General features: G+C 49.4%; 1 protein-coding gene across 1 annotated transcript in view; it reads right to left on the bottom strand.

The window, feature by feature from the left end:
• Nucleotides 1-27963, bottom strand: part of agap1 (ArfGAP with GTPase domain, ankyrin repeat and PH domain 1) — a 310237-nt gene that overhangs the window by 43599 nt on the left and 238675 nt on the right. Inside the window, 1 exon segment of the mRNA XM_045699311.1 lies at nt 3919-4073. Coding sequence (XP_045555267.1) covers nt 3919-4073 — 155 coding nt within the window.

The following is a 27963-nucleotide window of genomic DNA, read 5'->3' as shown; positions in this document are numbered from 1 at the left end:
AGGAGAGTGTGTGTGTGTGTGTATAGGCCTATAGGAGAGTGTGTGTGTGTGTGTATAGGCCTATAGGAGAGGTGTGTGTGTGTGTGTGTGTGTGTATAGGCCTATAGGAGAGTGTGTGTGTGTGTGTGTATAGGCCTATAGGAGAGTGTGTGTGTGTGTGTGTGTATAGGCCTATAGGAGAGTGTGTGTGTGTGTATAGGCCTATAGGAGAGTGTGTGTGTGTGTGTGTGTGTGTGTATAGGCCTATAGGAGAGTGTGTGTGTGTGTGTATAGGCCTATAGGAGAGTGTGTGTGTGTGTGTGTATATGCCTATAGGAGATTGTGTGTGTGTGTGTGTGTATAGGCCTATAGGAGAGTGTGTGTGTGTGTGTATAGGCCTATAGGAGAGAGTGTGTGTGTGTGTATAGGCCTATAGGAGAGTGTGTGTGTATAGGCCTATAGGAGAGTGTGTGTGTGTGTGTATAGGCCTATAGGAGAGTGTGTGTGTATAGGCCTATAGGAGAGTGTGTGTGTATAGGCCTATAGGAGAGTGTGTGTGTGTGTATAGGCCTATAGGAGAGTGTGTGTGTGTGTATAGGCCTATAGGAGAGTGTGTGTGTGTGTGTGTGTGTGTGTGTATAGGCCTATAGGAGAGTGTGTGTGTGTGTGTATAGGCCTATAGGAGAGTGTGTGTGTGTGAATAGGCCTATAGGAGAGTGTGTGTGTGTGGTGTGTATAGGCCTATAGGAGAGTGTGTGTGTGTGTATAGGCCTATAGGAGAGAGTGTGTGTGTGTGTGTGTATAGGCCTATAGGAGAGAGTGTGTGTGTGTATAGGCCTATAGGAGAGAGTGTGTGTGTGTATAGGCCTATAGGAGAGAGTGTGTGTGTGTATAGGCCTATAGGAGAGAGAGTGTGTGTGTATAGGCCTATAGGAGAGAGTGTGTGTGTGTGTATAGGCCTATAGGAGAGTGTGTGTGTGTGTATAGGCCTATAGGAGAGTGTGTGTGTGTGTGTATAGGCCTATAGGAGAGTGTGTGTGTGTGTATAGGCCTATAGGAGAGTGTGTGTGTGTGTATAGGCCTATAGGAGAGTGTGTGTGTGTGTATAGGCCTATAGGAGAGTGTGTGTGTGTATAGGCCTATAGGAGAGTGTGTGTGTGTGTATAGGCCTATAGGAGAGAGTGTGTGTGTGTGTGTATAGGCCTATAGGAGAGTGTGTGTGTGTGTGTATAGGCCTATAGGAGAGTGTGTGTGTGTGAATAGGCCTATAGGAGAGTGTGTGTGTGTGTATAGGCCTATAGGAGAGTGTGTGTGTGTGAATAGGCCTATAGGAGAGAGTGTGTGTGTGTGTGTATAGGCCTATAGGAGAGTGTGTGTGTGTGTGTATAGGCCTATAGGAGATGAGTGTGTGTGTGTATAGGCCTATAGGAGAGTGTGTGTGTGTGTGTATAGGCCTATAGGAGAGTGTGTGTGTGTGTATAGGCCTATAGGAGAGGTGTGTGTGTGTGAATAGGCCTATAGGAGAGTGTGTGTGTGTGTGTGATAGGCCTATAGGAGAGTGGGTGTGTGTGTGTGTATAGGCCTATAGGAGAGTGTGTGTGTGTGTGTGAATAGGCCTATAGGAGAGTGTGTGTGTGTGAATAGGCCTATAGGAGAGTGTGTGTGTGTGAATAGGCCTATAGGAGAGTGTGTGTGTGTGTGTGATAGGCCTATAGGAGAGTGTGTGTGTGTGTGTGTGTGTATAGGCCTATAGGAGAGTGTGTGTGTGTGTGTATAGGCCTATAGGAGAGTGTGTGTGTGTGAATAGGCCTATAGGAGAGTGTGTGTATAGGCCTATAGGAGAGTGTGTGTGTGTGTGTGTGTGTGTGTGTGTATAGGCCTATAGGAGAGTGTGTGTGAATAGGCCTATAGGAGAGTGTGTGTGTGTGTGTGTATAGGCCTATAGGAGAGAGTGTGTGTGTGAATAGGCCTATAGGAGAGTGTGTGTATAGGCCTATAGGAGAGTGTGTGTGTGTGTGTGTATAGGCCTATAGGAGACTGTGTATACAATGCTAATCCCAACCGTTCCTATTAAAACACTTGAGTTGCATGGATGTATAGTCAAATAAAATGTTATTTATCACTTACACGTGTTTAGCAGATGTTATTGTGAGTGTAGTGAAATGCTTGTGTTTCTAGCTCCAACAGAGCTGTCATATCTAACAGTTTCACAACATATACCCACAATACACGTAAATCTAAGAAAGGAATGGATTAAGAATGTATACATATATGTCAGAGCGGCATTGGACTAAGATACAGTGGCATAGTATAGAATAAAATACAAGATATGGAGACAATATTCAAGTGGCTTGTGTTTAATTTCCTTAAAGTGGCCAATGAGTCCTAATCTATGTCAATAGGCAGCAGCCTCTGATGTGCTGGAGATGTCTGTTTAACAGTCAGTGGTGTAGTATAGAATACAATACAGTATATATATATGAAATGGGTTGTTGGGAAAAGGAAGCATTCAAGGTAAAGTATACACCTGTTGTATTCGGTGCATGTGAAAAATTGAATTTGATTTAATATAACTGTAACAGCGTTGTATAGTAGTGTAACAGCGTGGTATAGTAGTGTAACAGCGTGGTATAGTAGTGTAACAGCGTGGTATAGTAGTGTAACAGCGTGGTATAGTAGTAGTGTAACAGCGTGGTATAGTAGTAGTGTAACAGCGTGGTATAGTAGTAGTGTAACAGCGTGGTATAGTAGTGTAACAGCGTGGTATAATAGTGTAACAGCGTGGTATAGTAGTGTAACAGCGTGGTATAGTAGTGTAACAGCGTGGTATAGTAGTGTAACAGCGTGGTATAGTAGTGTAACAGCGTGGTATAGTAGTGTAACAGCGTGGTAGTGTAACAGTGTGGTATAGTAGTGTAACAGTGTGGTATAGTAGTGTAACAGTGTGGTATAGTAGTAGTGTAACAGCGTGGTATAGTAGTAGTGTAACAGCGTGGTATAGTAGTAGTGTAACAGCGTGGTATAGTAGTAGTGTAACAGCGTGGTATTATAGTAGTGTAACGGCGTGGTATAGTAGTGTAACAGCGTGGTATAGTAGTGTAACAGTGTGGTATAGTAGTGTAACAGCGTGGTATAGTAGTGTAACAGCGTGGTATAGTAGTGTAACAGCGTGGTATAGTAGTGTAACAGCGTGGTATAGTAGTGTAACAGCGTGGTATAGTAGTGTAACAGCGTGGTATTGTAGTGTAACAGCGTGGTACGGTAGTGTAACAGTGTGGTATAGTAGTGTAACAGTGTGGTATGGTAGTGTAACAGTGTGGTATAGTAGTGTAACAGCATGGTATAGTAGTGTAACAGCGTGGTATAGTGGTGTAACAGCGTGGTAGTGTAACAGCGTGGTATAGTAGTGTAATAGTGTGGTATAGTAGTGTAATAGTGTGGTATAGAAGTGTAACAGTGTGGTATAGTAGTGTAACAGTGTGGTATAGTAGTGTAACAGTGTGGTATAGTAGTGTAACAGTGTGGTATAGTAGTGTAACAGTGTGGTATAGTAGTGTAACAGAGTTGTATAGTAGTGTAACAGTGTGGTATAGTAGTGTAACAGAGTTGTATAGTAGTGTAAAAGTGTGGTATAGTAGTGTAACAGTAATCTAACAGTATTGTAATAGTACTGTAATAGTGTGGTATAGTATTGTAACAGTGTGGTATATATTGTAATATTGTGGTATAGTATTGTAATAGTGTGGTAGGGTATTGTAATAGTACTGTAACAGCAATGTAATAGTACTGTAACAGTATTGTAATAGTGTGGTATACAGTGGTAGTGTAACAGTACTCTAACAGTATTGTAATAGTACTGTAGCAGTACTGTAACAACATTGTAATATTGTAGTATTGTATTAGTATTGTAACCGTAGTGTAATAGTAGTGTAACGGTACCTTGGCCTTGCTGCTCTCACAAGACTGCAGGCTGGCTAGGATTTGGCTCTCGATGGCCTGGACCCAGGCGTCTCTCTCCTCGTATGAGGTGGCCTCAAAGTGCCACGTCTGGCCCGTCAAAGACACAATGGTCAACTCAAAGTTCTCCTCTTGTTCTGGAGGACAGAGAGAAAGGGAGGGTCACTTTTAGGGTTGGTGGCATACACACATCTCATGCACTGCTACACACACACACACACACACACACACACACACACACACACACACACACACACACACACACACACACACACACACACACACACACACACACACACACACTCAGCCAAAACAGAAACGTCCCTTTTTCAGGACCCTGTCTTTCAAAGATAATTCATAAAAATCCAAATAGTCTTCATTGTAAAGGGTTTAAACACTGTTTCCCATGCTTGTTCAATGAACCACAAACAATTAGTTGTTAAGACACTAACAGCTTACAGACGGTAGGCAATTAAGGTCACAGTTATGAAAACTTAGGACACTGTTTGTGGTCTGGCCCAGGAGTGTGAAGGTGAACGGAAAGGCTGGAGCAACGAACCGCCCTTGCTGTCTCTGCCTTGCCGGTTCCCCTCTTTCCACTGGGATTCTCTGCCTCTAACCCTATTACAGGGGCTGAGTCACTGGCTTACTGGTGTTCTTCCATGCCGTCCATGGGAGGGGTGCGTCACTTGAGTCGGTTGAGTCACTGACGTGGTCTTCCTGTCTGGGTTGGCGCCCCCCCCTTGGGTTGTGCCATGGCGGAGATCGTTGTGGGCTATACTCGGCCTTGTCTTAGGACGGTAAGTTGGTGGTTGGAGACATCCCTCTAGTGGTGTGGGGGCTGTGCTTTGGCAAAGTGGGTGGGGTTATATCCTGCCTGTTTGGCCCTGTCCGGGGGTATCATCGGATGGGGCCACAGTGTCTTCTGATCCCTCCTGTCTCAGCCTCCAGTATTTATGCTGCAGTAGTTTATGTGTCGGGGGGCTAGGGTCAGTCTGTTACATCTGGAGTATTTCTCTTGTCTTATCCGGTGTCCTGTGTGAATTTAAATATGCTCTCTCTAATTCTCTCTTTCTGTCTTTCTCTCGGAGGACCTGAGCCCTAGGACCATGCCTCAGGACTACCTGGCATGATGACTCCTTGCTGTCCCCAGTCCACCTGGCCGTGCTGCTGCTCCAGTTTCAACTGTTCTGCCTGCGGCTATGGAACCCTGACCTGTTCACGGACGTGCTTGTTGCACCCTCGACAACTAGTATGATTATTATTATTTGACCATGCTGGTCATTTATGAACATTTTAACATCTTGACCATGTTCTGTTATAATATCCACCCTGCACAGCCAGAAGAGGACTGGCCACCCCTCATAGCCTGGTTCCTCTCTAGGTTTCTTCCTAGGTTTTTGGCCTTTCTAGGGAGTTTTTCCTAGGGAGTTTTTCCTAGCCACCGTGCTTCTTTCACATGCATTGCTTGCTGTTTGGGGTTTTAGGCTGGGTTTCTGTACAGCACTTTGAGATATCAGCTGATGTACGAAGGGCTATATAAATAAATTTGATTTGAAATTTGATTTAAAGAAGCCTTTCTACTGACTCTGAAAAACACCAAAAGAAAGATGCCTAGGGTCCCTGCTCATCTGCGCGAACGTATCTTAGGCATGCTGCAAGGAGGCATGAGGACTGCAGATGTGGCCAGGGCAATAAATTACAATGTCTGTATTGTGAGACGCCTAAGACAGCGCTACAGGGAGACAGGACGGACAGCTGATCGTCCTCGCAGTGGCAGACCACGTGTAACAACAACTGCACAGGATCGGTACATCCGAACATCACACCTGCGGGACAGGTACAGGATGGCAACAACAACTGTCCAAGTTACACCAGGAACGCACAATCGCTCCATCAGTGCTCAGACTGTCCTCAATAAGCTGAGAGAGGCTGGACTGAGGGCTTGTAGACCTGCGTTAAGGTAGGTCCTCACCAGACATCACCAGCAACTTCGTCGCCTATCGGCACAAACCCACCGTCGCTGGACCAGACAGGACTGGCAAAAATGTGCTCTTCACTGACGAGTCGCGGTTTAATCTCACCAGGGGTGATGGTTGGATTCGTGTTTATCGTCGAAGGAAGGAGCGTTACACAGAGGCCTGTACTCTGGAGCGGGATCGATTTGGAGGTGGAGGGTCCGTCATGGTCTGGGGCGGTGTGTCACAGCATCATCGGACTGAGCTTGTTGTCATTGCAGGCAATCTCAACGCTGTGCGTTACAGGGAAGACATCCTCCTCCCTCATGTGGTACCCTTCCTGCAGGCTCATCCTGACATGTCCCTCCAGCATGACAATGCCACTGTGCCAGTAAGTTCTCCTCACCTGCTACGTTAGTTCTCCTCACCTGGTACGTTAGTTCTCCTCACCTGCTACGTTAGTTCTCCTCACCTGCTACGTTAGTTCTCCTCACCTGCTGCGTAAGTTCTCCTCAGCTGCTGAGTAAGTTCTCCTCAGCTGCTGAGTAAGTTCTCCTCAGCTGCTACGTTAGTTCTCCTCACCTGCTACGTTAGTTCTCCTCACCTGCTACGTTAGTTCTCCTCACCTGCTACGTTAGTGCTCCTCACCTGCTACGTTAGTGCTCCTCACCTGCTACGTTAGTGCTCCTCACCTGCTGAGTAAGTTCTCCTCACCTGCTACGTTAGTGCTCCTCACCTGCTACGTTAGTGCTCCTCACCTGCTACGTTAGTTCTCCTAACCTGCTACGTTAGTTCTCCTAACCTGCTACGTTAATTCTCCTAACCTGCTACGTTAATTCTCCTCACCTGCTACGTTAGTTCTCCTCACCTGCTACGTTAGTTCTCCTCACCTGCTACGTTAGTTCTCCTAACCTGCTACGTTAGTTCTCCTAACCTGCTACGTTAGTTCTCCTAACCTGCTACGTTAGTTCTCCTAACCTGCTACGTTAGTTCTCTTCACCTGCTACGTTAGTTCTCTTCACCTGCTACGTTAGTTCTCCTCACCTGCTACGTTAGTTCTCCTAACCTGCTACGTTAGTTCTCCTAACCTGCTACGTTAGTTCTCCTAACCTGCTACGTTAGTTCTCCTAACCTGCTACGTTAGTTCTCCTAACCTGCTACGTTAATTCTCCTAACCTGCTACGTTAATTCTCTTCACCTGCTACGTTAATTCTCTTCACCTGCTACGTTAGTTCTCCTAACCTGCTACGTTAGTTCTCCTAACCTGCTACGTTAATTCTCCTAACCTGCTACGTTAGTTCTCCTAACCTGCTACGTTAATTCTCCTAACCTGCTACGTTAATTCTCCTAACCTGCTACGTTAGTTCTCTTCACCTGCTACGTTAGTTCTCCTAACCTGCTACGTTAGTTCTCCTAACCTGCTACGTTAGTTCTCCTAACCTGCTACGTTAATTCTCCTAACCTGCTACGTTAGTTCTCCTAACCTGCTACGTCAGTTCTCTTCACCTGCTACGTTAGTTCTCCTAACCTGCTACGTTAGTTCTCCTAACATGCTACGTTAGTTCTCCTAACCTGCTACGTTAGTTCTCTTCACCTGCTACGTTAGTTCTCTTCACCTGCTACGTTAGTTCTCTTCACCTGCTACGTTAGTTCTCCTAACCTGCTACGTTAGTTCTCCTAACCTGCTACGTTAGTTCTCTTCACCTGCTACGTTAGTTCTCCTAACCTGCTACGTTAGTTCTCCTAACCTGCTACGTTAATTCTCCTAACCTGCTACGTTAGTTCTCCTAACCTGCTACGTTAATTCTCCTAACCTGCTACGTTAGTTCTCCTAACCTGCTACGTTAGTTCTCTTCACCTGCTACGTTAGTTCTCCTAACCTGCTACGTTAGTTCTCCTAACCTGCTACGTTAGTTCTCCTAACATGCTACGTTAATTCTCCTAACCTGCTACAAAAGTTACTGTCTGTAGCTGTATTCCATCTAGTCAAAAGCCTTTTCAGTGGAACAGATCAGAACAGTCTGTCAGCTCTACCACAGATCCTAGTGACCTCTGGAACCCCTCCACATCCATCCCCCTCCGGCCAGGATATCCCCCCAATTACAGGCCCTGTGGCCCCCAGTGGCCACCCCTGGACCCTTAGCTATCAGTGGTCCAGAATAAAGGCCAGTCATTACAATCACAACCCCCCCAGAGGGGAACACATGGGTCTGCTACCCAAACCTCACCCACCATAGGCTAAATGGGGCCACTCTGTTTTAGAGAGAGTGACGCAGGCTTTCACAGTTAACGTCAAAGCCCTGACATTGTGTGTCTCATTTGCGGGGTCACATTTGGAAGCTGTTAAGAACAAAAGGAGGGATTGAAGAAGAGGTGAAGTGGAGGAACATGGCAGGGTGGGAAGGAGGAAGAGCACAGCTGGTTCTAACAAGAGACCCTCTGATGAGGGAGATCAGACACCAACCTGGTTCCGTTTACAATTTACTCCAATGAGAAGGGACAGGGGGCCCAATTACATAATGAGGAGCCAATCAGCCCCCTCCTCACCCCTCATCAGCCCTCCAGCATGTGCTAATCAGAGGGCTTCTCAATAGGACTACCTGAGGAACCGGTGTGGGTAGCAGCGCCACGGTCTTGTAGTGACTGACTTGTCATCAGCGGAAGCTGGCTACATTGGTGGTAGCTGCGTTAACAGCTTATGGCTCTGGAGTGAATGAAACCTATATACTTCAAATAATACATTCCAGCACTAGTCAACCAGTTAGAATAGACTAGTAATCACTGACAGCTTTGTGATGTGTTCTGTCTGGGAGTGGAGGTCTGATCACCTCCCTGGGAGAAGATTACAAGTTTAATCAGCCGAGAAAAGGGAGAACGGCCAGAGAGAGAGAGAGAGAGAGAGCGAGAGAGACAGGCTGGAGGAGCCAAACCATTTACTCCTCTCCTCCTTTTCCTCACTCACTCATTTAGCTAATTGGCTTCCTCTCAGAGACCAGTGAAGCTGAAGTTCTCTTCTGGCTTCAGAGTGTTCAGACCCACAATGAAAGGCCTTTGTCTCCTTACATCTCTCTCTGCCTGTCTAAGGATGGGAGGATAGGCCCTGTGGCTAAATAAGTTAGAAACCTGAAGAGCCTTTAACTTCCTGCATGGGTAAAGAGACTGAAGATGTTGCAGGCCTGTCTCACTGTCTTCAGACTACATGATTCACCTGAAATAACCTCATCCATCTCGTCCTACAACCTTAAAGCTTATTTTCATCTTAGAGACATAGCTACAGTTCAAGACCTAAAGTATTTCTGCAGAGGTCAAATACTGTCCCTAAAGAGGCCTATAGGATGCATCTCAGAGGTCAAATACTGTCCCTAAAGAGGCCTATAGGATGCATCTCAGAGGTCAAATACTGTCCCTAAAGAGGCCTATCTGATGTGTCTCTCCCTATTTGTGTAAGAGAGCTCCTGGGACTGTGATTTTGTCTCGTCCTAGATTGGGCCCCACCCCTCAAACGCTGACAAGCCCTGTGGGGTCAGGAACAATGTTCTCATCATAATTAAATGTTCCTGCTTTTCTCTGCAGAGGGGGAGAGAGGGGGTGGTTGTTTGACAATTATGGAAACCAACAATGCAGAAAGTCGAGCCCAGCTAGCCGAGGCATAAATTAATGCTGTTCCAACCCCCATCGCTCCTCCCCCTCCTCAAGTCGATTAATGAATTTCAAAATAAAAATGAAAGGGCATTAGGCTGTGCAATTGTGTAACCCCCCCTTTCTAACACTCCCACCCCCAATTTTCCTCTGCAAACCCTGAAATGAGGTGGCCATTACTTGGGAGGCCCACTGAGTCATGAGAGGCTGCCTCAGACTGTCTCCTATACTGCCCTGATATACCACATCCTGTCCGTCTGTCTCCTATACTGCCCTGATATACCACATCCTGTCTGTCTGTCTCCTATACTGCCCTGATATACCACATCCTGTCTGTTTGTCTCCTATACTGCCCTGATATACCACATCCTATCTGTCTGTCTCCTACACTGCCCTGATATATCACATCCTGTCTGTCTGTCTCCTACACTGCCCTGATATACCACATCCTGTCCGTCTGTCTCCTATACTGCCCTGATATACCACATCCTGTCTGTCTGTCTCCTATACTGCCCTGATATACCACATCCTGTCTGTTTGTCTCCTATAGTGCCCTGATATACCACATCCTATCTGTCTGTCTCCTACACTGCCCTGATATATCACATCCTGTCTGTCTGTCTCCTACACTGCCCTGATATACCACATCCTGTCTGTCTCCTACACTGCCCTGATATACCACATCCTGTCTGTCTGTCTCCTACACTGCCCCGATATACGACATCCTGTCTGTCTGTCTCCTACACTGCCCTGATATACCACATCCTGTCTGTCTGTCTCCTATACTGCCCTGATATACCACTTACTGTCTGTCTCCTACACTGCCCTGATATATCACATCCTGTCTGTCTCCTACACTGCCCTGATATACCACATCCTGTCTGTCTGTCTCCTACACTGCCCTGATATACCACATCCTGTCTGTCTCCTACACTGCCCTGATATATCACATCCTGTCTGTCTCCTACACTGCCCTGATATACCACATCCTGTCTGTCTCCTATACTGCCCTGATATACCACATCCTGTCTGTCTCCTATACTGCCCTGATATACCACATCCTGTCTGTCTGCCTTCTACACTGCCCTGATAAACCACAGCCTGTCTGTCTCCTATACTGCCTTGATATATCACAGCCTGTCTGTCTCCTATACTGCCTTGATATACCACAGCCTGTCTGTCTCCTATACTGCCCTGATATACCACATCCTGTCTGTCTGCCTTCTACACTGCCCTGATATACCACAGCCTGTCTGTCTCTTATACTGCCTTTATATATCACAGCCTGTCTGTCTCCTATACTGCCCTGATATACCACAGCCTGTCTCTCTCTTATACTGCCTTGATATATCACAGCCTGTCTGTCTCCTATACTGCCCTGATATACCACAGCCTGTCTCTCTCTTATACTGCCTTGATATACCACAGCCTGTCTGTCTGCTATACTGCCCTGATATACCACAGCCTGTCTCTCTCTTATACTGCCCTGATATATCACAGCCTTGATATATCACAGCCTGCCTGTCTCCAATACTGCCCTGATATACCACAGCCTGTCTGTCTGCCTTCTACACTGCCCTGATATATCACAGCCTGTCTGTCTCCTATACTGCCCTGATATACCACATCCTGTCTGTCTGCCTTCTACACTGCCCTGATATACCACAGCCTGTCTGTCTCTTATACTGCCTTGATATATCACAGCCTGCCTGTCTCCTATACCGCCTTGATATACCACAGCCTGTCTGTCTCCTACACTGCTCTGATATACCGCAGCCTGTGTCTGTCTGTGTCTCCTATACGTCTCTGATATACCGCAGCCTGTCTGTCTGTCTGTCTCCTATACGTCTCTGATATACCGCAGCCTGTCTGTCTGTCTGTCTCCTATACGTCTCTGATATACCACAGCCTGTGTCTGTCTGTCTGTCTGTCTGTCTGTCTTCTATACGTCTCTGATATACCACAGCCTGTCTGTCTGTCTCCTATACGTCTCTGATATACCGCAGCCTGTGTCTGTCTGTCTGTCTCCTTTATGTCTCTGATATACCACAGCCTGTGTCTGTCTGTCTGTGTCTCCTATACGTCTCTGATATACCACAGCCTGTGTGTCTGTCTGTCTCCTATACGTCTCTGATTGTCACAACGTCCACAGAAGGTGGCGCCTCTCCTCGGTCGGGCGGTGCTCGGCGGTCGTCGTCACCGGCCTACTAGCTGCCACCGATCTGTTTCAGTGTCTGTTAGTTATGTCTGTTTTTTGATTGCACCTGTTTCGTGTTTGTCATTAGTGGGGGGGTATTTAGTTTGTCTGTGTTTAGTTAGGATTCGTGCAGGATTGTTCATTGTTTCGTGTGGTAGGGGTTGTATTGTTTATACGTAGTTGTTTTACTACTTATTGTCTAGGCATTAGGGTTGCCGGGCTGCGCCCCGTCTGTCTTTTCGAGTGGAGCTTCCCTCTAGTCTTTTGACTGTTGTGATCCCAGCCTTATATGGATTTTGCCCTTGGATATATTAAATCACGTTTGTTCCAACGGACCTCAGTCTCCTGCGCTTGACTCATCCTTCAATTGTTCTATCCGCCCGTGACAGAATCCCGCACCAAAATATGGAGTCAGCAGGAGCCGAAACACCATCTATGGAGGAACAAGTCTCCCAACATGCCAGCCTCCTCCACCGACTGGGCTCGGCCATGGACCAGGTACTGGCCCGTTTGGAGAGCTGGGAGCGAATCGCTCCTTCACCCCCACCAGGACCAAGTCATCACCCTGCGCCCCTACCGACACCCACCGAACCCAGTACAGGCGGGATCCGGATCATGGCTCCCAGGGAGTTCGATGGGACGGCCGCTGGGTGCAAGGGGTTTTTGCTACAGTTGGACCTGTACCTGGCGACCGTCCGGCCCTCTCCCTCCGATGAAGAGAGGGTGAGCGTCCTCATCTCGTGCCTCACGGGTAGAGCTCTGGAATGGGCCAACGCCGTCTGGGAGGGCCCAGACTCAGCTAAGGACGACTACCCAGAGTTCGCTCGCCGCTTCCGGGCGGTATTCGATCATCCCCCAGAGGGCAAGGCGGCGGGTGAGCGATTATTTCATCTGAGGCAGGAGACGAGGAGCGCTCAGGACTTTGCCCTGGAGTTCCGGACTCTAGCCGCCGGATCGGGGTGGAATGAGCGGGCCCTGATTGACCACTACAGGTGTAGTCTACGTGAGGACGTCCGCCGGGAGCTGGCTTGCCGGGACCATACCACCACCCTGGACCAGTTGATTGATTTGTCCATCAGGCTGGACAACCTGCTGGCTGCCCGGGGACGTTCCGATCGGGGCCTATTCATTCCACCTCCCATCCCTCCTGCTCCAACGCCCATGGAGCTAGGAGGGGCTGCTGCTAGGAGGACCGGAGGGGGGGGGGCCTCTCCTGCACCCGCTGTGGCCGTAGAGGACACACTGCGGACCGGTGCTGGAGAGGTTCTCCTGGGAATTCAGATGGCAGGCAGAGCACTACATCGACCCCCCAGGTGAGTCAGCACCAGCCACACCCAGAGCCCCCTGTCGACCACATGTACTTCTCTGTTTTTTTCCCCTGGGTTTTCCCCTCACTCCCAGTATAAGGCACTAGTCGATTCAGGCGCAGCTGGGAGTTTTATGGACCGTAGGGTTGCTGATAAGTTAGGGATTCCCCTGGTTAAACTGGAACAACCCTTCTCCGTGCACGCTTTAGATAGTCGACCACTAGGGTCTGGCCAAGTGAGGGAGGTAACAGTGCCACTGGTCAAGGTGACGCGGGGGGGTCATGAAGAACGTATCAGCCTGTTCCTTATTGATTCCCCGGCATTTCCGGTGGTACTGGGACTTCCCTGGCTAGCCTCTCACAACCCTCAGATTTCATGGGGGCAGAGGGCTCTTAAGGGGTGGTCGAGGGAGTGCTCAGGTAGGTGTATAGGAGTTTCCACGGTGGAGAGTCCAGACCAAGTCTCTACTGTGCATATTCCCTCTGAATATGCCGATTTGGCTATCGCCTTCAGTAAAACGAAGGCGACTCAATTACCACCCCATCGACAGGGGGATTGTGTGATAAACCTCCAGGCTGGCGCGGCCCTTCCTAAAAGTCACGTGTATCCTCTGTCTCAGGAGGAGACAGTGGCTATGGAGACATACGTCACTGAGTCCTTGAGACAGGGATACATTCGGCCATCTAAATCACCCGTCTCCTCAAGTTTTTTTTTTGTGAAGAAGAAGGAGGGAGGCCTGCGCCCGTGCATTGACTATAGAGGTCTAAATTCTATCACAGTGGGGTTCAGTTACCCACTACCTCTCATTGTTACGGCCGTGGAGTCATTTCACGGGGCGCGCTTCTTCACCAAACTAGATCTCAGGAGCGCATATAACCTGGTGCGTATCCGAGATGGAGACGAGTGGAAAACCGCATTTAGTACCACATCTGGCCATTATGAGTACCTCGTCATGCCGTATGGGTTAAAAAATGCTCCCGCCATCTTCCAATCCTTTGTGGACGAGGTTCTCAGAGACATGCTTGGACAGGGTGTGGTGGTGTACATCGATGACATCTTGATCTACTCCGCCACACGCGCCGCGCATGTGGCTCTGGTGCGTAAAGTGCTTGGGCGGCTGCTGGAGCATAACCTATACATCAAGGCTGAGAAATGTGAGTTCTCCAAACAAGCCGTCTCTTTTCTGGGATATTGCATTTCCACCACAGGGGTGGTGATGGAATGTGACTGCGTTACGGCTGTGCGTAAATGGCCGACCCCTACCACGGTGAAGGAGGTGCAGCGGTTCTTGGGGTTCGCCAATTATTACCTGAGGTTTATCCAGGGTTTTGGTCAGGTGGCAGCTCCCATTACCTCACTGATGAAGGGGGGTCCGGTGCGATTGCGGTGGTCGGCAGAGGCGGACAGAGCCTTCCGTCGTCTGAAGGTTCTGTTTACCGACGCTCCGGTGCTGGCGCATCCGGATCCCTCATTGCCATTCCTAGTGGAGGTGGACGCGTCCGAGGCTGGGGTAGGAACAGTTCTTTCGCAGCGTTCGGGCGCTCCTCTGATGCTCCACCCCTGCGCATTCTTTTCTAAGAAGCTGAGCCCGGCGGAGCGCAACTATGATGTGGGGGACAGGGAGTTGTTAGCCGTGGTCAAGGCTTTGACAGTGTGGAGACATTGGCTTGAGGGGGCATGTCACCCTTTTCTCATCTGGACCGACCAGCGTAACCTGGAGTACATCCGGGCAGCGAGGAGACTTAATCCTCGTCAAGCCAGGTGGGCCATGTTCTTTACGAGGTTCCAGTTTACCCTTTCATACATTCTGGGTTCTCGGAACCGGAAGGCCGACGCACTGTCGCGTCTCTACGACACCGAGGAGCGGACCATCGATCCCACTCCCATACTCCCTGCTTCCTGTCTAGTGGCACCGGTGGTATGGGAGGTGGATGCGGACATCGAGCGGGCGGGTCGGTCAGAACCCACTCCACAATGTCCCGCGGGTCTGAAGTTCGTTCCGCTTGGTGTTCGCGATCGTCTGATCCGATGGGCCCACACTCTACGCTCCTCGGGTCATCCTGGGGTGGAACGGACAGTGCGAGGCCTGAAGGGGAAGTACTGGTGGCCCACCTTGGTTGAGGACGTAAGACACTATGTCTCTTCCTGTTCGGTGTGCGCCCAGTGCAAGGCTCCTAGGCACCTGCGTCGAGGGAAATTACAACCCCTCCCCGTTCCACAGCGACCTTGGTCTCACCGCTCGGTGGATTTCCTCACGGATCTCCCGCCATCTCAGGGGAATACTACGATCCTGGTTGTTGTGGATCGGTTCTCGAAGTCCTGCCGTCTGCTCCCGTTGCCCGGTCTTCCTACGGCCCTACAGACCGCGGAGGCCCTATTCACCCACGTCTTCCGGCACTACGGGGTGCCCGAGGACATCGTATCTGATCGGAGTCCCCAGTTTACGTCCAGGGTGTGGAGGTCGTTTATGGAGAGGCTGGGGTCTCGGTCAGCCTGACCTCAGGTTTCCAACCCGAGAGTAATGGGCAGGTAGAGCGCATTAACCAGGATGTAGGCAGGTTTCTGCGGTCTTATTGCCAGGACCGGCCAGGGGAGTGGGCACGGTTCGTGCCCTGGACCGAGATGGCCTAGAACTCTCAGCGCCACTCCTCTACTAACCTGTCACCCTTCCAGGTTGTGTTAGGTTATCAGCCGGTCCTGGTACCATGGCAACAGAGCCAGACAGAGGCTCCTGCGGTGGAGGAATGGGTCCAGCGCTCAAGGGAGACCTGGAATGCTGTTCAGGAGTGTATAAAGAGGGCTGGAGAACGACACAAGGAGAGCGCTGACCGCCACCGCAGTGAGGCCCCGTGTTTAACCCAGGGGATAGAGTCTGGCTCTCGACCCGGAACCTGCCCCACCGGAAGCTGGGTCCGCGATTTGTGGGGCCATTCAAAGTCCTGAGGAGAATAAACGAGGTGTGTTATAGGTTACAACTTCCTACATATTACCGCATTAACCCCTCGTTTCATGTGTCTCTCCTCAGGCCGGTGGTAGCTGGTCCGCTGCAGGACGCTGAGGTGCGGGAGGTCCCCCCGCCCCCCCTGGACATCGGGGGGGGGGGGGGCCCCGGCTTACACAGTCCGGGCCATCTTGGACTCCCGACGTCGGGTAGGGGGCCTGCAGTACCTCATGGACTGGGAGGGGTACGGTCCGGAGGAGAGGTGCTGGGTCCCGGCGAGGGACATTCTGGATCCAGCCATGTTGCGGAGTTTCCACAGCCTCCGCCCGGATCGCCCAGCGCCTCGCCCTCCGGGTCGTCCCCAAGGCCGGCGTCGGCGCGGGCCAGGGGAGGGGTACTGTCACAACGTCCACAGAAGGTGGCGCCTCTCCTCGGTCGGGCGGTGCTCGGCGGTCGTCGTCGCCGGCCTACTAGCTGCCACCGATCTGTTTCAGTGTCTGTTAGTTATGTCTGTTTTTTGATTGCACCTGTTTCGTGTTTGTCATTAGTGGGGGGGTATTTAGTTTGTCTGTGTTTAGTTAGGATTCGTGCGGGATTGTTCATTGTTACGTGTGGTAGGGGTTGTATTGTTTATACGTAGTTGTTTTACTACTTATTGTCTAGGCATTAGGGTTGCCGGGCTGCGCCCCATCTGTCTTTTCGAGTGGAGCTTCCCTCTAGTCTTTTGACTGTTGTGATCCCAGCCTTATATGGATTTTGCCCTTGGATATATTAAATCACGTTTGTTCCAACTGACCTCAGTCTCCTGCGCTTGACTCATCCTTCAATTGTTCTATCCGCCCGTGACACTGATATACCGCAGCCTGTGTCTGTCTGTCTGTCTGTCTCCTATACGTCTGATATACCGCAGCCTGTGTCTGTCTGTCTGTCTCCTATACGTCTCTGATATACCACAGCCTGTCTGTCTGTCTCCTATACGTCTCTGATATACCGCAGCCTGTCTGTCTGTCTCCTATACGTCTCTGATATACCGCAGCCTGTCTGTCTGTCTCCAATACGTCTCTGATATACCGCAGCCTGTGTCTGTCTGTCTGTCTGTCTCCTATACGTCTCTGATATACCATAGCCTGTCTGTCTGTCTGTCTTCTATACGTCTCTGATATACCATAGCCTGTCTGTCTGTCTGTCTGTCTTCTATACGTCTCTGATATACCACAGCCTGTCTGTCTGTCTGTCTTCTATACGTCTCTGATATACCATAGCCTGTCTGTCTGTCTGTCTTCTATACGTCTCTGATATACCATAGCCTGTCTGTCTGTCTGTCTGTCTTCTATACGTCTCTGATATACCACAGCCTGAATTGAAACCTGTCCAGCAGTGTGAGAAGGCCCTTGGTTAGATTTGATATGAGTATCACAACATAAGCTATCTGTTAACCTGAGACTTCTCAAAGGGAAATGGGCACTCAGACGCACACCGACGTGAAATACACATCAGCCTTTATTTGATATACTCTTTCAGGCACACACGCAGGGACACACACTCGCATTCTCTGTCGCCCCGCTACAGGGGAGAGCGAGAGAGAGAGTGGCGCTGTCGTCGGGGCAATTTGTGAACTCTGACACGGCCAATCTTTAACAGCACAACAATACACACCCAAATATAATATAGACCCTTCACCAATTCCAGGCAGTACAGAGGAGAGGCTGCACTACACATGTGGATGGACCAGGACTCAGGACCAGGACTCAGGACCAGGCCCGGCAAGAGTACCCAGAGAGAGAGGGTGTATGTGGGGTTGGGGTGGGTCTGGGGGCTGCAGTGAGGGGGGAGGATGCGTCTGGAAAAAGGAGAGGGGGAAGGAGGGGGGGTGAGGCTCAGGAAACAGAAATTAAAAGCCTTAAATGTCAATGCACACAGTATTGCTTGGTGAAACAGGTCATTACTCCCTACAGTATTACCACCATTTTACAGCATTAACAACCTGGAAAATAGTGCAGCAACTGTTCACGTCTCAAGAAATAAATATTTATTTCTTATTGAACAAGTACATCATATAAGGGGGGGGGGCAATGGAATATAGGGAACTCTTCCTGCTGTTGATTATGATGCCTGATGCTGTCCATCACATACAGTAAAAACCATGAGCCACCAGTTAAGTTGGATTGCCGAAGCACAGGGGGGGAAAAGTCACAAGGCACCACACACACACACACACACACACACACACACACAGTGACGTCCATGACACCAGAGAGAGCGCATGCCCCAGGATGCTCTGTGTGTCTAAGGTGTCTGACTTGGCAGTGAGAGGGGGACGGGAGGGACAGAGGAAAGTACACATGGACATGAGGCGCAAACATGTCCACTGAGACAGGTCAAAGGGCAAAGATGGAGACAGGTGGACATCGTGGAGTGGAAGGCTGCCATCTTGGGTGTGTGAATTCTCTCCCTCATGGTGGGTTAACCAGTCAGTTAGTTAGTTACCTTCCCAGTTGGTGATACTCTCTCCATCATGGTGGGTTAACCAGTCAGTTAGTTAGTTACCCTCCCAGTTGCTGATACTCTCTCCATCATGGTGGGTTAACCAGTCAGTCAGTTAGTTACCTTCCCAGTTGCTGATACTCTCTCCATCATGGTGGGTTAACCAGTCAGTTAGTTAGTTACCCTCCCAGTTGCTGATACTCTCTCCATCATGGTGGGTTAACCAGTCAGTTAGTTAGTTACCTTCCCAGTTGCTGATACTCTCTCCATCATGGTGGGTTAACCAGTCAGTTAGTTAGTTACCTTCACAGTTGCTGTTACTCTCTCCATCATGGTGGGTTAACCAGTCAGTTAGTTAGTTACCTTCCCAGTTGCTGATACTCTCTCCATCATGGTGGGTTAACCAGTCAGTTAGTTAGTTACCTTCCCAGTTGCTGATACTCTCTCCATCATGGTGGGTTAACCAGTCAGTCAGTTAGTTACCCTCCCAGTTGCTGTTACTCTCTCCATCATGGTGGGTTAACCAGTCAGTTAGTTAGTTACCTTCCCAGTTGCTGATACTCTCTCCATCATGGTGGGTTAACCAGTCAGTTAGTTAGTTACCTTCCCAGTTGCTGTTACTCTCTCCATCATGGTGGGTTAACCAGTCAGTTAGTTAGTTACCTTCCCAGTTGCTGATACTCTCTCCATCATGGTGGGTTAACCAGTCAGTTAGTTAGTTACCTTCCCAGTTGCTGTTACTCTCTCCATCATGGTGGGTTAACCAGTCAGTTAGTTAGTTACCTTCCCAGTTGCTGATACTCTCTCCATCATGGTGGGTTAACCAGTCAGTCAGTTAGTTACCCTCCCAGTTGCTGTTACTCTCTCCATCATGGTGGGTTAACCAGTCAGTTAGTTAGTTACCTTCCCAGTTGCTGATACTCTCTCCCTCATGGTGGGTTAACCAGTCAGTTAGTTAGTTACCCTCCCAGTTGCTGATACTCTCTCCATCATGGTGGGTTAACCAGTCAGTTAGTTAGTTACCCTCCCAGTTGCTGATACTCTCTCCATCATGGTGGGTTAACCAGTCAGTTAGTTAGTTACCTTCCCAGTTGCTGTTACTCTCTCCATCATGGTGGGTTAACCAGTCAGTTAGTTAGTTACCCTCCCAGTTGCTGATACTCTCTCCCTCATGGTGGGTTAACCAGTCAGTTAGTTAGTTACCTTCCCAGTTGCTGATACTCTCTCCATCATGGTAGGTTAACCAGTCAGTTAGTTAGTTACCCTCCCAGTTGCTGATACTCTCTCCATCATGGTGGGTTAACCAGTCAGTTAGTTAGTTACATTCCCAGTTGCTGTTACTCTCTCCATCATGGTGGGTTAACCAGTCAGTTAGTTAGTTACCCTCCCAGTTGCTGTTACTCTCTCCATCATGGTGGGTTAACCAGTCAGTCAGTTAGTTACCCTCCCAGTTGCTGATACTCTCTCCATCATGGTGGGTTAACCAGTCAGTTAGTTAGTTACATTCCCAGTTGCTGATACTCTCTCCATCATGGTGGGTTAACCAGTCAGTTAGTTAGTTACCCTCCCAGTTGCTGTTACTCTCTCCATCATGGTGGGTTAACCAGTCAGTTAGTTAGTTACCTTCCCAGTTGCTGATACTCTCTCCATCATGGTGGGTTAACCAGTCAGTTAGTTAGTTACCCTCCCAGTTGCTGATACTCTCTCCATCATGGTGGGTTAACCAGTCAGTTAGTTAGTTACCTTCCCAGTTGCTGATACTCTCTCCATCATGGTGGGTTAACCAGTCAGTTAGTTAGTTACCCTCCCAGTTGCTGTTACTCTCTCCATCATGGTGGGTTAACCAGTCAGTTAGTTAGTTACCTTCCCAGTTGCTGATACTCTCTCCATCATGGTGGGTTAACCAGTCAGTTAGTTAGTTACCTTCACAGTTGCTGATACTCTCTCCATCATGGTGGGTTAACCAGTTAGTTAGTTAGTTACCTTCCCAGTTGCTGTTACTGTATATGTTACGCAGACTACCAACACGGTTAAGTTTCCACGCTTGATGTTTGGCTGCGTCCCGACGGGCGGCAGGAGGAGAGATGGAGAGAAGAGGACAGCGTAGAAGAATGAAGACAACACAAATATAAAGACTAAAAAAGGTGTAATCAACCAGCAGCACTAGAGGGGGAGGAGTCAGGTGTAATCAACCAACAACACTAGAGGGGGAGGAGTCAGGTGTAATCAACCAGCAACACTAGAGGGGGAGGAGTCAGGTGTAATCAACCAGCAACACTAGAGGGGGAGGAGTCAGGTGTAATCAACCAGCAACACTAGAGGGGGAGGAGTCAGGTGTAATCAACCAGCAGCACTAGAGGGGGAGGAGTCAGGTGTAATCAACCAGCAACACTAGAGGGGGAGGAGTCAGGTGTAATCAACCAGCAGCACTAGAGGGGGAGGAGTCAGGTGTAATCAACCAGCAGCACTAGAGGGGGGAGGAGTCAGGTGTAATCAACCAGCAGCACTAGAGGGGGAGGAGTCAGGTGTAATCAACCAGCAGCACTAGAGGGGGAGGAGTCAGGTGTAATCAACCAGCAACACTAGAGGGGGAGGAGTCAGGTGTAATCAACCAGCAGCACTAGAGGGGGAGGAGTCAGGTGTAATCAACCAGCAACACTAGAGGGGGAGGAGTCAGGTGTAATCAACCAGCAGCACTAGAGGGGGAGGAGTCAGGTGTAATCAACCAGCAGCACTAGAGGGGGAGGAGTCAGGTGTAATCAACCAGCAGCACTAGAGGGGGAGGCGTCAGGTGTAATCAACCAGCAGCACTAGAGGGGGAGGAGTCAGGTGTAATCAACCAGCAACACGAGGGGGGAGGCGTCAGGTGTAATCAACCAGCAGCACTAGAGGGGGGAGGAGTCAGGTGTAATCAACCAGCAGCACTAGAGGGGGAGGAGTCAGGTGTAATCAACCAGCAGCACTAGAGGGGGGAGGAGTCAGGTGTAATCAACCAGCAGCACTAGAGGGGGAGGAGTCAGGTGTAATCAACCAGCAGCACTAGAGGGGGAGGAGTCAGGTGTAATCAACCAGCAGCACTAGAGGGGGAGGAGTCAGGTGTAATCAACCAGCAGCACTAGAGGGGGAGGAGTCAGGTGTAATCAACCAGCAACACTAGAGGGGGAGGAGTCAGGTGTAATCAACCAGCAGCACTAGAGGGGGAGGAGTCAGGTGTAATCAACCAGCAGCACTAGAGGGGGAGGAGTCAGGTGTAATCAACCAGCAACACTAGAGGGGGAGGAGTCAGGTGTAATCAACCAGCAGCACTAGAGGGGGAGGAGTCAGGTGTAATCAACCAGCAGCACTAGAGGGGGAGGAGTCAGGTGTAATCAACCAGCAGCACTAGAGGGGGAGGAGTCAGGTGTAATCAACCAGCAGCACTAGAGGGGGAGGAGTCAGGTGTAATCAACCAGCAGCACTAGAGGGGGAGGAGTCAGGTGTAATCAACCAGCAGCACTAGAGGGGGAGGAGTCAGGTGTAATCAACCAGCAGCACTAGAGGGGGAGGAGTCAGGTGTAATCAACCAGCAGCACTAGAGGGGGAGGAGTCAGGTGTAATCAACCAGCAACACTAGAGGGGGAGGAGTCAGGTGTAATCAACCAGCAGCACTAGAGGGGGAGGAGTCAGGTGTAATCAACCAGCAGCACTAGAGGGGGAGGAGTCAGGTGTAATCAACCAGCAGCACTAGAGGGGGAGGAGTCAGGTGTAATCAACCAGCAGCACTAGAGGGGGAGGAGTCAGGTGTAATCAACCAGCAGCACTAGAGGGGGAGGAGTCAGGTGTAATCAACCAGCAGCACTAGAGGGGGAGGAGTCAGGTGTAATCAACCAGCAGCACCTAGAGGGGGAGGAGTCAGGTGTAATCAACCAGCAACACTAGAGGGGGAGGAGTCAGGTGTAATCAACCAGCAGCACTAGAGGGGGAGGAGTCAGGTGTAATCAACCAGCAATACTAGAGGGGGGAGGAGTCAGGTGTAATCAACCAGCAACACTAGAGGGGGAGGAGTCAGGTGTAATCAACCAGCAGCACTAGAGGGGGAGGAGTCAGGTATAATTAACCAGCAACACTAGAGGGGGAGGAGTCAGGTGTAATCAACCAGCAGCACTAGAGGGGGAGGAGTCAGGTGTAATCAACCAGCAGCACTAGAGGCGGGAGGAGTCAGGTGTAATCAACCAGCAGCACTAGAGGGGGAGGAGTCAGGTGTAATCAACCAGCAGCACTAGAGGGGGAGGAGTCAGGTGTAATCAACCAGCAGCACTAGAGGGGGAGGAGTCAGGTGTAATTAACCAGCAGCAATAGAGGGGGAGGAGTCAGGTGTAATTAACCAGCAGCAATAGAGGGGGAGGAGTCAGGTGTAATTAACCAGCAGCAATAGAGGGGGAGGAGTCAGGTGTAATCAACCAGCAGCACTAAAGTGGGAGGAGTCATGGGCTGGGCATGGACTTGTGTGGGAGGGGCTAAGGTGAGTTGCAGTGACAAATCATAAGTCAGCAGTAGAAGCAACACAGGAACAGTTGATGCTGAACAGTACTGCCTTATCATTCACAGAGACTTCTAATTTACCATGACAACCTGGCAGTGGCATGTGCACAGAATGGAAACTCAAAAAATATATAGAACAAGTCGAACAGAACTGGTTTAAAAAATAGATGTAAAACAAATCCAAGCTAAGAAAAGGTTATCAGAGGGGTAAAATGTTTCTCTCTCCCACTGAAGGTGTTCAGGTCCTAGACTATGTGACTTCTGCTTTCACCTTTTATAATGAGGTACATACACCACTCTAAATACACACTTATTCCCCTCGCGTCTCGCCCCTGAACCCTCACAGCCCCCACCGACGATACTGTTATTTTCCCAACATCCCCCGAGGCTACGAAGAACATTTGCTACACAACGATACCAGAAGAGAAAGTACATTTATTCACCGGTCCCCCACTACAGCATAGGAAAAGGGAACATTCTGGTAATGGGTGTGTGAGGTTTAAATGTTAGACTGCTTGTACGAGCCTCGGCCTTATTGTCCTTCAAGGTGCTATTTTCCCCCACACAGGAATCTGGAGCAATCACAAAGAAATACCCTAATATATGTTCAAGTAATTTACATCTGCATCCACACACTGCAGTGGGTGTGACCTCTCAAATATTTGGGTTCTCTGTACTTCGGGTCCTTTGTACATCCAACGAATGATGGTCTTCTGCTTGGGAAAGACCACCTGGGACCTTTAACAAGTTGACCTTTGGTGTCACACCTGCTGTACCTCTATGGCTACAAAGTGACCTTAATTATCTTCCATTTTAGGGAAATGGCCAAAGCGTTTCAGCAGACCCACCTACCCTCTTAGGGCTAAATGATAGATGCATCAAGACGCTTCAGTCACAACCCAGACCCCACCCACTTCTGCTCTCTTTAACAACCTGTGTGGAATGAATCCCCCAATCACCCAGTCTGCTATCTAACCACCTGATCCTCTGATCCCATACCAGATCATAGAGAGCGTTTTGTCCTGACTAACATCCATCTCCTCTCCAGGAATGCCTCTTTCTCACTCCAGGAGGGAGGGATCTGCAGCTGGTCTGCTGCGCTGTGTGAGGCCCCATCTCCACCTCCCATCTCAAAGGGGCCAAAGGGCGCTTTCATGTCCCCTGTCTCCCATCTGAGGGCCAACTTTGGTATCTCCAGCAGGCTCGCGGTCAGATCCCGTTTCAAAGGTCCCGCGCAGCGAGGAGCCGGACCCCGTGCTGTAGTGTATGTAACCAGGGGTAACGAACTAACGAGGTGCTCTTACAGAGAGACAGTTAATTGTGGGGCTGTGATCAACGGAGCACACAGAGAAGGAGTGATACACCTGATGCAGGTGGCTGTGAAAGAGAGGAAAGGGGGGAGGAGAGGGATGGAGGGGTAGAGATTAGGGGGTCTCCACGTGTCAAGCATGTGGGGGGGGGGGGTCTGGCTCAGTGGCAGGAAGAAAGGAAGAGGATGAATAGAGTCTTTGTTTTAGGGAGAGGGAGGAGAGAGGGAGGGAGGGAAAGAGCAAGTAGCTTTTCATTAAAAATAAAAGGATCCCCTGTTTTAGCCATGTAGGAAACCTGTTTCCTCACAACCTTAAAGGGATACTTCAGGATGTTGGCAATGAAGCCCTTTATCTACTTCCCCAGAGTCCGATGAAATCGTGGATACCATTTTTAGGTGCCTGCGTGCAGTTTGAAGGACGTTGCTAACTAGCGTTAGCGCAATGACTGGAAGTCTATGGTAACTGCTAGCATGCTAGTAGATACCATAGACTTCCAGGCATTGCGCTAACTGAAGTATCCCTTTCAGTATCCCATCCTGAAGTATCCCTTTCAGTTCACACAGACGAGCGTGCACACACACACACACACGAGTGTGCATGCACACGCACACATGAAAAGCATGGTGAGTATAATGTAATATCAGACAATTAACACAATTGTAGATTTTTTAAAGTAAATTTACTAACATCTGAAGGAGAAAGAAAACAGAAGAGAAATAGAAAACAGAGAGAGCGACATGGAAATGGAGAGACCAGATAGATGAAAGAGAGAGAGGAAAGAGAGAGACAAGAGAGGAAAGAGACCAGGAGAGATGAAAGAGAGACAAGATAGATGAAAGAGAGACAAGAGAGAGAGACATGGAGAGAGAGAGAGAGAGACATGGAGGAGAGAGAGATGAGAGGGAGAGGAGAGAGACACCAAGGAGAGAGACATGGAGAGAGGAGAGAGAGAGACATGGAGGAGAGAGAGATGAGAGGGAGAGGAGAGAGACACCAAGGAGAGAGACATGGAGAGAGGAGAGAGAGAGAGACATGGAGAGAGGAGAGAGAGAGAGACATGGAGGAGAGAGAGATGAGAGGGAGAGGAGAGAGATACCAAGGAGAGAGACATGGAGAGATGAGAGGGAGAGGAGAGAGACACCAAGGAGAGAGACATGGAGAGAGGAGAGAGAGAGAGACATGGAGAGAGGAGAGAGAGAGACACGGAGGAGAGAGACACCAAGGAGAGAGACATGGAGAGAGGAGAGAGAGAGAGACATGGAGAGAGGAGAGAGAGAGAGACATGGAGAGAGGAGAGAGAGAGAGACATGGAGAGAGAGAGAGAGAGACATGGAGAGAGAGAGAGAGAGAGAGAGACATGGAGAGAGAGAGAGAGAGAGACATGGAGAGAGAGAGAGACATGGAGAGAGAGAGAGACATGGAGAGAGAGAGAGACATGGAGAGATAGTCAGAGTGACGTATAACCTTACGGTGGCCCTACCTGGGCTAAAGGAGAAGGAGCGGTGAGGGTGCGGACGGACCAGTGTGGAGCAGAGGGAGGCCCGCCCCGGCCCCTCACCTCATGAATAACGGGTGTGTGTGACAGGCTGATACTTCATCTGGGTCGTGGTGTGACAGGCGTAGAGAGGCCCCACGCTGTCGCGTGGTGCTTAATGGCTAAATTGGGAGACTGTTACTAATCGCTTATTGAATAATGAAAGTGCCACAGCTGATAAAAGATTTCAATACGGTGGATTATTTATAATATTTCACTTAAGTGCCCCGCTGACGAATGGGGCTGCACAGAGGCCGGCTGGCTGGGGGAGCGTCTCACAATGCTCAGCCTTCGGGAAAAGCGTGCTGGGTTGGGGGTGTGAAGGAAGCACGCTCCACCTAAAACATTTTTTGAATAAAGTGTGTAACAACACAAGGAATTAATCCACAATGAGTAACGATTACTTGGCCATATACACGGGGTACCAGTACCGAGCCAATGATAAGTTGGTTATATACACAGGGTACCAGTAGGGAGTCAATGTGCAGGGGCATGAGGTAATTGAGGTAGATATGTACATATAGGTAGAGAAAGTGACTAGGCAACAGGATGATAATAAACTGTAACAGCAGCGTATGTGATGAGTCAAAAGAGTTAGTATAAAAATGGTCAATGCAGATAGTTAAATAGTTAACCAATAGTTACCCAGACTAACTATGTAGCAGTCTTATGGCTTGTAGGTCGAAGCTGTTCAGGGTCCTGTTGGATCCAGACTTGGTGCATCGGTACCGCTTGCCAAGCAGTTGCCATACCAAGAGGTGATGCAGCCAGTCAAGATACTCTCAATGGTGCAGCTTGTAGAACCTTTTGAGGATCTGAGGGCCCATGCCAAATCTTTTCAGCCTCCTGAGGGGGAAGAGGCGTTGTTGTGCCCTCTTCATGGACCATGATAATTCCTTAGTGATGTGGACACAAGGAACTTCAAGTTCGTCAGGAAATCCAGGATCCAGTTGCAGAGGGAGGTGTTTGGGTCCTTAGCTAAGTGATGAGCTTGGAGTGGACTATGGTGTTGAACACTGAGCTGTAGTCAATGAACAGCATTCTCACGTAGGTGTTCCTTTTGTCCAGGTGGGAAAGGACAGTGTGGAGTTTAGAGATTGCATCATCTCTGGATCTGTTGGGGCGGTATGCAAATTGGAATGGGTCCATGGTGTCTGGGATGATGGTTTGATGTGAGCCATGACCAGCCTTTCAGCGCATATCATGGCTACAGATGTGAATGCTACAGGGCGATAGTCATTTAGACAGGTTACCTTGGTGTTCTTGGGTACAGGGACAATGGTGGTCTGCTTGAAACATGTAGGTAAGTTTAGACACTTGCCAGCTGGTCAGCGAATGCTCCGAGTCCCTGTCCTGGTAATCCACCTGACCCTGTGGCCTTGTGAATGCTAACCTGTTTAAAGTAGGGATGCAACAACATTTTTGGCCGATAGCGATATCTGATATTTTCCTTGACAAAACAAAACCATTGAAGTAGCGGTCCTTGTACCTAGCATCGAGCATGGTGGCGACACAGTAGAGGCTCAGAGAAAATGCCACCGAATTGCGAGTTGACACCCTCTTATAGAGTACTTCTGCAAGTTTTAACCCCACGGTCTGTGTGGGCAGTTTTAACCCCACGGTCTGTGTGGGCAGTTTTAACCCCACGGTCTGTGTGGGCAGTTTTAACCCCACGGTCTGTGTGGGCAGTTTTAACCCCACGGTCTGTGTGGGCAGTTTTAACCCCACGGTCTGTGTGGGCAGTTTTAACCCCACGGTCTGTGTGGGCAGTTTTAACCCCACGGTCTGTGTGCGCAGTTTTAACCCCACGGTCTGTGTGGGCAATTTTAACCCCACGGCGTGGGGCAGTTTTAACCCCACGGTCTGTGTGGGCAGTTTTAACCCCACGGTCTGTGTGGGCAGTTTTAACCCCACGGTCTGTGTGGGCAGTTTTAACCCCACGGTCTGTGTCGGCAGTGTTGTTGAGCAGACATGTCAATACCATGACAGAGGGTATCACGTCTGCTACAGACACTGTTGATGAGCTTATTTCTCCAGTCAGTTCTTTGAATGGAGTTAGAGTCTGTTCATGTTTCCAAGTTTCAAACATGTTCTCAAATGCAATTGAAACGGCAGTAGCGGTATGACAACCAGCAC

The sequence above is a fragment of the Salmo salar genome, chromosome ssa17 (assembly GCF_905237065.1).
Source record: "Salmo salar chromosome ssa17, Ssal_v3.1, whole genome shotgun sequence".
Taxonomy (NCBI): Eukaryota; Metazoa; Chordata; class Actinopteri; order Salmoniformes; family Salmonidae; genus Salmo; species Salmo salar.
Note: the sequence above shows the minus strand (reverse complement) of the source record. Positions and strands in the feature narration are given on the sequence as shown.